The 11,392-nt window shown below is 46.9% G+C and overlaps 3 protein-coding genes across 5 annotated transcripts; 2 read left to right on the top strand and 1 right to left on the bottom strand.

Annotated features, from left to right (window-relative positions):
- Window positions 1-55: 55 nt before the first annotated feature.
- LOC148383726 (uncharacterized) lies at window positions 56-10,408 on the bottom strand. Of its 2 annotated transcripts, none has more exons than XM_088358837.1 (24): window positions 10,318-10,408; window positions 8,548-8,766; window positions 7,976-8,023; window positions 7,701-7,724; window positions 7,568-7,627; window positions 7,417-7,452; window positions 7,167-7,238; window positions 7,025-7,102; window positions 6,897-6,920; window positions 6,772-6,816; window positions 5,758-6,489; window positions 5,108-5,170; window positions 4,985-5,023; window positions 4,858-4,914; window positions 4,720-4,773; window positions 4,614-4,649; window positions 4,507-4,551; window positions 4,386-4,427; window positions 4,237-4,308; window positions 4,088-4,162; window positions 3,988-4,014; window positions 3,828-3,869; window positions 3,479-3,535; window positions 56-3,006 (listed from the first exon to the last, which is right to left on the bottom strand). In XM_088358837.1, the coding sequence occupies exons 2-24, from the start codon at window positions 8,612-8,614 to the stop codon at window positions 2,906-2,908; spliced, it is 1,896 nt and encodes a 631-aa protein (XP_088214963.1). In that variant the 5' UTR covers window positions 8,615-8,766; window positions 10,318-10,408; the 3' UTR covers window positions 56-2,905. The 2 variants fall into 2 exon arrangements, with proteins under 2 accessions (XP_088214963.1, XP_088214964.1); XM_088358838.1 differs by having other exon boundaries at window positions 8,548-8,734; window positions 10,318-10,372.
- LOC148383727 (perforin-1-like) lies at window positions 211-2,914 on the top strand. The gene is made up of 4 exons (XM_088358839.1): window positions 211-847; window positions 919-1,057; window positions 1,122-1,333; window positions 1,613-2,914. Exons 1-4 carry the CDS (start codon window positions 321-323, stop codon window positions 2,505-2,507), a joined length of 1,773 nt encoding a protein of 590 aa, XP_088214965.1. The 5' UTR covers window positions 211-320; the 3' UTR covers window positions 2,508-2,914.
- Window positions 9,998-11,228, top strand: cox6a2 (cytochrome c oxidase subunit 6A2). Of its 2 annotated transcripts, none has more exons than XM_088358848.1 (4): window positions 9,998-10,146; window positions 10,347-10,410; window positions 10,827-10,969; window positions 11,079-11,228. In XM_088358848.1, the coding sequence occupies exons 2-4, from the start codon at window positions 10,347-10,349 to the stop codon at window positions 11,166-11,168; spliced, it is 297 nt and encodes a 98-aa protein (XP_088214974.1). In that variant the 5' UTR covers window positions 9,998-10,146; the 3' UTR covers window positions 11,169-11,228. The 2 variants fall into 2 exon arrangements, with proteins under 2 accessions (XP_088214974.1, XP_088214973.1); XM_088358847.1 differs by having other exon boundaries at window positions 10,043-10,202.
- The last annotated feature ends 164 nt before the right edge of the window (window positions 11,229-11,392 follow it).

Here is an 11,392-nt window from a genome sequence, read left to right as displayed (position 1 = left end):
AGGGTTGTTTAACTTGATATGGTCCAAGCACTGATTTCATCCTTTTGAAAGTAAATATTGTGTAATTTGTATTTTATTTGTTTCATTAAAAGAAATCCATTTGACAAGATTGACATTTACTTTGTAAAACAATGATCAAATTTTTTTTCCTGTTGCCGGGAACGCCAGCCCCCTGCACACCATCAATGGGTGTCAAACCAAAAACCTGTTTCTAGACCACTATCACACCCCCCGCTATAGCACAGTTTGATGCATCATTCATCTTCTATAAAGCTCGAACTTGTAGCAACACAAAACAACAAAGGTGAGGCAAGCGCAACATGATTCTGTTGTATATTTGCACTGTCGTCGCGCTGTTCCTGCCTCAGCGCACACACCAGTTCTGCACAGCGGGCTCCCCAAAGGAGTGTCTGCAGGCGGACATGGCTCCAGGTACCAATCTGGCCGGGGAAGGCTTCGATATAACCGAAATGAGGCGCAAGGGAGCCTTCGTTCTGGACATGAATTCGTGGAAACGCAAAGACAAAAGCTGCACCCTGTGTAGCAACCTGTTCCTGGAGAAGGTAAAGCAGAAACTTCCGCTGTCTGTGGTGGACTGGAGGTCAAAGCAGTCCTGCAACATCAAGGTGGCCAGCACCATTTACCGCTCCAGCGAGGCTCTCGTCAACTCCGTCAGCTCTCTCGTGGAAAACGACTGGAAGTTCGGTCTGGACTTGACTGTTAAGGGGTACGATGCAAAAGTCACGCTGGCCGGCACCGAGTCCAAACTGGCCAAGTATTCAATGGAGAAATCAAAGCGTGACAGGTACAGCTTCACCAGCCAACAAGTCTCCTGCGAGTACTACAGGTAAAGTCAAGACTCGTTCAGATGTTTTCCTAAATCAATATTTTGAGACGATTCTTTCTTTGCATTTAAAGCTACCGGGTGTCCAGTAAGCCTCGACTGCACAGTGACTTTCGAAAAGCGTTGAAGGCACTGCCAAAGACCTTCAGCCCTCAATACAAGCAACGTTTTTACAAACTGATCGACAACTTTGGCACCCATTACATCACAAAGGTAGCAACTCAGTGGAACGTGATGGCTAAAAACAGAAGAGTCAAACGTTTTTCTTTGAATCCAGGTGAAACTGGGAGGCTCGGTCCAGTCTGTGACCAGCATCAAGCAGTGCCAGGCCAGCCTGCAGGGCCTCGACGTGGACGAGGTCAACATGTGCCTGGAGGCCGAAGCTTCGGTCACCGTTAAAGCCAGCTTAAACGTTCAACGCAAACACTGCAAGAATGACATGCACAATACGGAGCGCAAGGCAGCCTTCTCCAGCCTCTTTAACGACAGGTCAGAGTTTTTCCTCCACAAAGAGATTCTGTAGCTCCTTACACAAGTCTTGACGCATCATAACTGATTACTGACTGCAGGAGTAAAATCAATATTTGTACGAAAAGCACGTTTGGGTGCTGGAAAGACAGTAAAACTAATGACAGGTGCGATCTTGGCTGCCCAATGAAGTCTCGTCACGTAACCTTTATTTTCCTAAACAGATGTCGACTTTGCATGTATATGCAGCCCTAAGAAAAGCCCGACCCCGCTCATGTGATACATTGATTCTCCTGACAGGATGACACACATAACGGGAGGTCACACCACGGAGATGGACCTTCTCTTTTCTGCCGACAAAAATCCATCCGCCTACAAGGAATGGCTCGAGACGCTGCCTCGCCATCCGGACATTATATCGTATTCGCTGGAGTCTCTGCACGAGCTGCTGCCGACTAACACTGACGTTCGGAAGAACCTGCGCTTGGCCATAAGCCACTACATCCTGGAGCGGGCTCTGCTGAGGAACTGCAGCGGGAGCTGCCAGGCCGGCGTCAAAAGCAATTCGCAGGACCCCTGCGTCTGCCAGTGCCATAACGAACGCGGTGTCAACCCGGACTGCTGCCCGACCCAAAGGGGCACGGCCCGGGTCATCATCACTGTCCAACGGGCCGAGGGTCTTTGGGGCGATCACAGCACGGCCACTGACGGCTTCGTCAAGGTGATTTTCAACAAGCAGGAGCAGCGTTCGCACGTCATTTACAACAACAACAACCCCCATTGGGACAGCGTCGTGGACCTGGGCACTCAGGACTTGTCGGCGGCCCCAAAAGTCCGATTTGAGGTTTGGGATCAAGATAGCGGCTGGGACGACGACCTTCTGGGAAAATGTGAGCAAGTACTGACGCCGGGCTTGAAGACGGACGTGTGCGCCATGTACCATGGACGCTTTTTCTACAAGTGGGAAGTGGAATGTGCACCCAGCCTGGGTGGCACCCGGTGCACCGACTACAAGGCCACACCCATGAGCCAAAGTTTGATGAGCTCGTATGTATCCCGCCACGCTCACCCTCTTCCACGAGCCATCCTGCAAAAGATGGGCGTCTACGTGAACAGTCAGAGCCCAACCACAAACCGGAGTCAGGCTGATGTGCTTCCTACAACCAAGTTAGAGAAACCAAGAAAGTCAAAGTGAGTTTCACCGATTTGCCCAACTTGTCACTGGCTAATTGACTGCAGTGAGTTCTTTGGAAAAGACATCTTCATGTCTTCTGTCAGGGTTTTCCAGATTATCTTTATCGTATGATTATGTTGGAATGCAACCTGTGATAAATAACCTAGCTAGATTAGTTTTATGCTTATGTTGGAATGCAACCTGTAATAAATAATCTAGCTTGTCCCATCCTACACAACGTCGTAAAACACCCCCTCATATGCTTTGACTAGAGGTCAAGGGCTTCAACCATATCCAGTCCACTCTTACCCCCACCCAGTTTCTCTTAATAAAAATGCTCTTGCAGGAGGCGAGAGTCAGACCTCCATTCGATCATCGCTGTACGCACAGCGACGAATGGACTCTCCACCTGCAGGTGTCTAAAAGGACTTACTTGTCTCCCGTGTGGTTCTTGCAAAATAAGTTGGAATGAGCGAAACTCTAACATCTTCCATCATGAGAGAGGAAGTGGTGATATTTCCTGTGAACAAATGAGCGGTGTACTGTGAAACCTTATTCACTCTCGGCTGGAATCAATACAAAGTCAATGTGTTCTGTTTTCCATATTTATTTTAAAATACATCATCCCACTCATTGCAACGTGTTCACTTTCAAGCCTTAAGGTCTGTTAGATATAAAGATTACAAAAATATAAGGAACGTAAAAAAAAAATACAAATCAGTGAATGAGAAACAATCAACTTGAAAGCCATCAGGTCATTTCATCAGTTAACCTAAAAAGACACAAATAGGACAATTAATTATACTATGAGAGCAGATTTTGACTTTTTTTTTTGGGGGGGGGGGCTTTCTTCTTTAAATATCTTTTTGAGATTTTGCGCTCTATGTAGCCACCCAATAGATCTAATGAAAAATTGTGGGCCCCTTTAATTTTTTACTTTTGCCGCCTGTATTGAGGTTTTAGTCTTATTTTCAAAGGACCTTCATTCTCACCTTTGTATCCACCTCCAAGTGGTCCAGTTCCTGCACCGTACTTGGCTGCTTTTGCGCCTGTGAAAAGCCCAATTTACATTGTTTGGAAAAGGTAAAAAAAAAAAAAAGTTAAAAATATAAAACAAAAACAAAAGTATTGGGGGCGCTTCACAACAACTCAATAAGCCCACAATGATGCGTTCAAAAAAGAAAAGGCATATAAATCATCAACATTTGAATGATATTTCGTATCGGTTACTCTTCACAAAGTTTCAACACTAACGGCGCATTGAGGAGCGCCTTGTGGCATTTTGCAAGAAAAGCAGGAAGTTGCTTGTGAAGGAGGAAGTCGGACCGGTGTCTCACTTACCCAGCGCATCTTGACTCGGGCCTAGCTGCTGTGGAAGGTAACCTTGATAAAAAAATAAAAAGAAGAGCACTTGGTGATATTGTTGATATAAACTACACCGTTCAAGATGTAGAACAAGTGGCCTGGTGTGCTGGGGTGAGAGAAAAGTAAGAAAAGTCACCTGCTTGTGGAGCTCCAAATGCGGAGCCTGAAAGCGCACAAAACATCACCCTGGTCAAAATTTTCTTTTTTCACACCAGGAGACCATAACTCGTTCTCACCGTGTTTGCCGGCACTTTTGCTGCCATCGCCGCTGAGGCCGATGGGCTGGGCGGCGTACGGGTAGCCACCATCTCCTAAAGGGGTCGACGTGTTTGTGGTAATAGTTGTGGCAAAGTAACAAAAGAGTTCAAAAGTAAAACGAACTGACCTTCATGTCTGCTGGGGGAAACCGGAGCACCGCCGTAAGCGCCCTGAGATGCTGCTGCTGGTGGTGCCCCCCCTGCAGGACGAGAAAAAAACTTGGGTTGGCATTTTCATTACGAGGCGCAGTGACAGTAACAAGTGGAGTACTCTCACCATATTTGCCGGCAGCTGGGTCCAGTCCCGCGTCTAGTCCTCCTGGAAACGCACAGAAGGTTTCAACGCACTGTCCATGCCTTCATATTTGCACAGCGGGACAGACCGCTTCATGTCTTACCATACGGTACCTGCGGCTGGCCGGCATAGCTTCCAGTGCCCAGAGCTGCAACATTGAGCATATTGAAATTCCCCCCATCAGCTGACTAAAACTTGTTCTGTACTCACCATCACCATACGGGTTGGCGTAACCGTTTCCATAACCTGTCAAAAGATGTGGCAAAGAATAGCAGCACACATTTGCATGTCCATCCATGATTTGTTGGTTTCTTACCCAAGCCGTTGCCGGCCAGAGTACCCGCGTATCTTCCTGCACCATTGGCATAACCTGCAATTCGACATAATCTCACGACATTTGCTATGCAGAGAGAAATAAATCACAAAATACATTCACAACAAAGCAAATCCTGACCTGTCGATACACCCGCAGGGCCTTTTGTGTAACCTCCCTGGCCAAGAGCAGCCGGAACTGACACAAATGGAAGACAAATTTTGGGTTATTTGATGATGGCTCATCAGGTATAGGATGACGGGTTTACCTCCAAGTTTCCCAGCTGCTCCCACGTATCCTCCCTGTCCTAAAGCATAAACATGACATCACTTACTTCTCGCTGCTTTAGAAGGAATTAACGTTCCTGTCCGTGTTAGTAGGTCAGCATTACCGGGTCCGTAAGCCCCCGGGGCCAGGTTTCCTCCATGATAGTTGCCCGCACCACCAATATAACCTGCGCAAGAATAGAACAAAACGAGCTGAACACAAGAGCACACCACAAAAGATGGACAAAGCAGCAGCATGTGTGGAAATAACACATCAACTTTGAGAGAAATGAAGGCCTCCCATGAACTAAATCAGAGCAAAAGAAGTAGATGACACAATCTCAACCTTATATTGCACATGGACGTCAAGTCAGTTAATTTTGAATTGGATTAAAAGCTGTATGAACTTTAAGCACAGCAGCAAGTGTCACTTTGGCGCTCCCTTGTAGCAACCAAGTACGAATTCAATAAGCACAGCCTCAAGTGTCACTTTGGCGCCCCCTTGTGGCAGCCCATTGCCAAGTGACTGTGCTGGATTGAGGTGACAAGCTTCATGTGGTGCCTGAAACACTAAATTTGAAGTAACATGGCAGTAATACTTTTGAAATACTTCAGGCGTTTCCCAAAACAAAATATACTTTAATATTGCTTGCTGACTGGAATTGTGAAGACCTTTGAAAGCAGGACGATTAAGTCCCTCATTCGAGGGCCTGGGGAGATAAATCCTTTTCAATGACCTGCTGACACGCCCAGTTATGGAAAGTTTTTTTTTTACCTTCTTCCTCTGGCCGGGCAAGACTTAAACGTGTCTCTGGAGACAAAGGTATATTTGTCTGCACTTCCTGTGCTTGAGGATTTGACACTGGCTGGCCCAAAGTGCCACTGATTTGTCCATTTGCCCCGTTTGGACTCTTCTGTTGGGGAGTTAAAACAAGTCTGGATGAGGGAGCTTGCAAGCGACCGTCTCGGGACGATAGAAGCTGATACTGATCGGGTCTTGGAACTTGAGGAGCAAGATTAGGCGCTAATCTCTGCGTCATGCTAGAACCGGATGGCTCACGGTGATTGTTTGGTAAAAATGGGGCGCCACAGTTTTTGTTTTTCCGACGTTGTGGACGAGAAGAAGCATGGCCTCTGGCGTTCTGAGCCGGAGAAGCCGCAGAAGCTGCTTTTTGGAGTTTGTCTTTACCAACAGCCTGTGGGTGGCTGGCTCCGTGATTGAGGACCGGAGGATCAAGAGCACCTCCGGCGGCATGACTAAAATCCCTTGTGGTGGGTCCGAGGTTCGACACCTTTGTATTGGGGTCTAGGATTTGGACTCCACTTCCAGTTGAAACCACTTCAGGTCCAAAACTCTTAGCACTTCCAGTCCCCATGTTAGCTCTGGCAACTTCTTCCGGTCCTCCAAACAAGACAGCAAGTTCTCCAGTTTTTGCTCTCTTGTCATCCTGGGCGGCTCGGCCATGGGTGGCCTCCTCCAATCCTCCCAATTGTGGCGCAGAAACACCTGACAGGGGACATACCATCATGCAACACGTGTTCATCCCACGGCGTCAAAACAACACCGGGCATCACATGCACCTTGCAGCTGCCGGCATCCACGTTGCCAAAGAGCTTTTGGAGAAACTATGTTTATGTTCCATGTTGCTGTGTTAAACCAACTCAGAAGCAAACATTTGCATACAAGATGAAACTGAAAACATCTTTCCAGAGTAAAACCATCACTCTGCACCAAACCTCAAGAAAGCTTACAAAACATAGCAGAGTTTGAACAAAGAGGTTCTAGTACCTGGTCGGACGGCGGGGTAGCCCATACCGGCGTAGGGAGCAAATCCTGGAAATAATGTTAAAATATTAACAGTTGGGCATGAATTTTAAAAAGAAAAAAAGAAAAAAGTGATCAAAACGGCTTACCCGGAACAGGACCGACACCATAAGCTGTAAAAACACACAAACATTGTTGATGTTTTACATTTCACATCATTTGCCCATAGATGACGCTCGGGAGATCGCTGCGAGACCTCCACCAAGGCTCGTCTTACCGTGTTTGCCTCCGTGGCCCAAGCCCAGGCCGTTCGAGGGTGCCAGCCCCATTGGCAAGCCCGCACCATGATTGCCACCTGCGAGAAAGATCTGCCGTCAGCAGGAGAGGCGAGGAGCTCTGCTAATGATCTGCTTTCATACCATAGAGTCCGTGGTTTCCGTAGGCAGGAACTCGGCCAGGTGCAAGCCCTCGTCCAAGAGGTTGGTAGCCACCTAAGAAAAGAAGAACTTGTTTGTGCCATACAAGGTAGATGATGACGTGTCAAAGGATTGTGAACCATTTTCCCCCAAAACAATTTCATTACAACTAAATGTCATTCTTCAACCTGGAAAACAGAAAAAATATTGACATTCTATTTGAACTTTAGTTCAACATGAAACAACAACTTACCAACACCCAGTGAACTATGAACGGGATAATGGCCAACTGAATAGAGAAGAGCATTCAAACATGAGTTTGACCCTTTTTGCAAGCCCAACACTCAGAAAAGCACATTCTTAAAGGAGAAAGCATCCTCAATCACAAAGATAACGAGACCTACTTCCAGCTTTCAATGGTTTGTTGACATATCTGCCCCCCAGTGCTCCGTGGGGCCCATTCACTACGACAAAATATCAAAATATGACAATTCGTATTGTGTACAGATGATTGTTTGCTCACAAGAAAGCACTCACCGCCTTTGGTTCCGATGCCGACACCTGAAGAGCAGATGCGAGTGTTTAGCACAGTGCCATTCAAACAAGATTTTTGTATTTAGTCCCCAGATGTTGCTTCATCCATTTAACAGAGGTAGATGCCTCACTATTTATCCCGCTTGATAAACAATTGCTGAACTCTGCTCCGAATAAAAGAGCAGCACTGAATAAAGCGTCAGGTCTCAAATAAAAAAAAACACTGGCCCCTTCTGAGTAAACAGACACAGAAAGACAGAATTAAAGATTGCCCGCACCTCTGGCTGGCATGATCCTCCTCCAAGACATGCCCTGAGCTTTAAGCCCTGAAATGGGAATACATTACCACATCAAACACTTTACACTCGACCTTAAATACTGAATCATCACAACCAAAGATGCCTTCATTGAAGATCACTATTAAAAAAAAAAATACTACAAGAGGCGACTGTGTGCAGCCTCTTCTCACATGCGGCCGCCAAATTTTATTCCTCAACGCTTTGATCGCAGCAATATTAAATGATTCAAAGTGCAGTAGGGTGGAGCGACTTTTAACAGGCAGGTGAGAAGCAGCCACTGAAGGCGCCGATTCATGGCAGCTTTGGAAGCTAAATCATCTCACTATTCACTTGGGTAATAGAGAATTGTTAAGTGCAGTTGAATCTTAGTATTTTTTTAAAAAATATTGTTAAGCTTTATTTATCTAAGAAAAAGACCCAGTGAGATTAAAAAAAAAAATCTATTCACAATATCAAGAGGAGCCATATCAAGGGCCATGAAAAAATATCAAATATAGACGCATGAATACTTTTGCAAAAGTTTCAGTGAGATTTCATGAGTTTTTGCTTACCCCTTTGCAGAGTTTGCCTGGCGAGGCAGACGAGCAGCGAAGCGTGAAGAAGAGTCGGCCACCACATGACGGAGGAGGGTTGAATCGATGACTGGATGGAGCATCTCCTGCCGTCTTTTATATTTGCGCTCCTTCTCCTCCCTCCGAGTGCTACCCGCCCTCGGCGCTGGCACGGGCAGGCCACATCCTGGCTGGGCGAGCACCGTCTCCATGGCAACGCTTACATTGAAATACATTGAGTCTTTGGCTTTATATTTCACAACAAAGGCACTGCAGGTTGGATATGTTGCGTATGGGTTGACCGTCACTGTCCACCGGTTGTCATCTACACGCTGAGGATAAAGGCCATACCACTACATGGACACTAAAGGGCTAAACCATCGATGCTGGCTTTGTTAGCTTTTGCGTCGTGTGTTAGCATTAAGACAGCTGACTTTCTGAAGTTGTACATCTGGCTCGATTCATACGCGAGGTATTAAACGGCGACAAAAGATAGTCCCAAAACGAACCCGACCTTCAGCCTGCTTCCACAGAAGTGCATGAAAAGTGAGTTGCAAGAGTTTTGGCAGTGGTCTCACATCAGTGTACAAGATGGGAGCAGGACCATGCCAAGAAAATCTATCCAAAAAGCATATAGTAAGAGTTTCCATAGCAACAGGAGGTTGTGGCGATCAAGTGTTGAGACTAGGAACACGAAGCATAGGCCCGTGATGGCATTTATTTCATTCTTTATCTAGCATTTACATCGTATAGGCCGGTTCTGCCCAAAAAAGAGCGCACCCTAGTTTTTTTTGGGGCCAGCTGACTTTGGACCACCGCATCGTCTTCCTTGGAGGTAGCGAACAAGAGATCCAAACATCACCCCTGTCTGACTCACCGTCCGCCGGTTCCACTCTAAACATTTGTCTCTGTCCACCTTTGCTTGGCAATAAAAGGCCGGCTGCCTTCGGTCGGAGCGCACGGAAAGGTGGGCCTGTGCCGAGATGGCCGCTACGTTGCTTCCCACAATAACACCGCGGACTGACTGTTTGCATGACATCAGGCGCTCTTGCAAGCGACCAGGTGCAGGCAACAAAAGCAAAGCGTCAACACTGAAATGCAGACAGGAAACTCCTGCCATCTGTCTTTATACTGTCCTCAAGCGAACGGGCACATGTCACACATGAAGCAGTTTCAACTTGGATGTGTGGACTTGTATGCGTCTGATTTTCTTATTCTTGGATTGGCAATGACAATTGGCCACTTGGCCAGGTGGTGAAAATCTAGTCAAAGTGTCACAAGTGTAACTAAACGTTTTTCCACAAACTTACTTTCTCACCTACACGCCTGACTTTGCATCTCGCCGAGGATTTGCAGTCATGTGAGATTTAAAAAACCCGAGATACCGTGTGGATCTTTTTATGAAGCGGCCTGAGGCAGAGACACGCCTCCTGCATTGCTTCTCGGGCACATACTGGATCGGTGGGCCCGCTGCACTGGGTTTAATATAAACTCAAAGTTCCCTGGCACGGCGACAGAGTGAGAGTAGGGAGGAGCCTGCCGCAGTGAGTTCAGCTCAGGACAGACTGAAGGACAAAACAAGCAGGAAGGAGACGAAAGGTAAAGCCAGCAACAGGCGCGCTGTGAGGCAAATAAAGACTATTGACACATCAGCAGTAAGTTTAGCAAAAAAAAACCCTCTTACTCATCTGCATATTTGAAATGAGAACAAAATTGTTGTTCCTGAGTCTGCATGACCCAGAAGTAAACAAAGCTGTTGTCATGTCCTACCCTGCAAACTGCGGTCTGTCTGTCCACAGATGTCGTTGTCGGCTGCTCGGCGGGTGCTTGCTGCCGCGTCGCATTCGAGTCATGAGGGAGGAGGTCAGAACGTCTTCACACTCACAAAAACAAAGGCTGCCAAATCAGAATTTGAACACAAGCATGTCCTCACCAAAGCCTCAGCGGGTTCCTTGGCTTTTTTTTTTTTCCCAATATCCGACGCACCTTCAACAATGGGAAGCATAAATACAGGAAGTTCAGTATTTAAGCACGTTGACACTTGCTGTCAAAGAATGTTAAAAAATATCTGAGGCACATTTGAATTGTGACTCACCTGCCGCTAGCAATAGATAGCCCCACTTACAGTCACATTCATGCTGAAATGCAGCTTGTACCTAATGAGGAACTTTAAAGCTGGCAGCCAGCACACGCGTCCTTGCTCCCTGGCAGGCATTCAAATGGAATTCATCATGGACCACCGTGAAAAGATTTCATTCATGCTGCCGACCTTTCCACAGCGAGGACCTGGAAGATCCTGACCTTCGTGCTGGCCTTGCCCGGCGTGGCCGTGTGCATGGCCAACGCCTACATGAAGATGCAGGCCCACTCGCACGAGCAGCCAGAATTTGTGCCCTACCAACACCTCCGCATCCGCACCAAGGTGAATGGCCCCTTGACACTCCCTCGGCATTATTTGTATTGCATCGCTGTGTGCCCGAGTTGAGATTTATGGCAATACTCAGACATCACTCACCGCTGTCTCCCGACAGAAATTCCCATGGGGCGATGGCAACCACTCGCTGTTTCACAATTCTCATGCCAACGCTCTGCCCGACGGTTATGAGAGCTCCCATCACTGAGGGGCCTTCCAGCCATGCAGTGATGTCTTGCTCTGAAATAAACATCATTTTATGCACCAATTCAAGCGTCAGATCATTTCTTCATGGCAGCAGTACCAAGATAGAGCACTAACAAAGACTGAAAAAAAGCACCTATAGTTGGTGTATTTTTAACACTATCCTAGGCAATCATATCAAACATTTTTGAGACTTACTAAAAATTACCATGCTGGTGCAAAAATAAA

The sequence above is a fragment of the Syngnathus floridae genome, chromosome 17, assembly GCF_059516105.1.
Source record: "Syngnathus floridae isolate MCC-2025c chromosome 17, RoL_Sflo_1.0, whole genome shotgun sequence".
Classification (NCBI taxonomy): Eukaryota; Metazoa; Chordata; class Actinopteri; order Syngnathiformes; family Syngnathidae; genus Syngnathus; species Syngnathus floridae.
The sequence above is the reverse complement of the archived record's forward strand: the minus strand, read 5'-3'. Positions and strand labels throughout refer to the sequence as shown.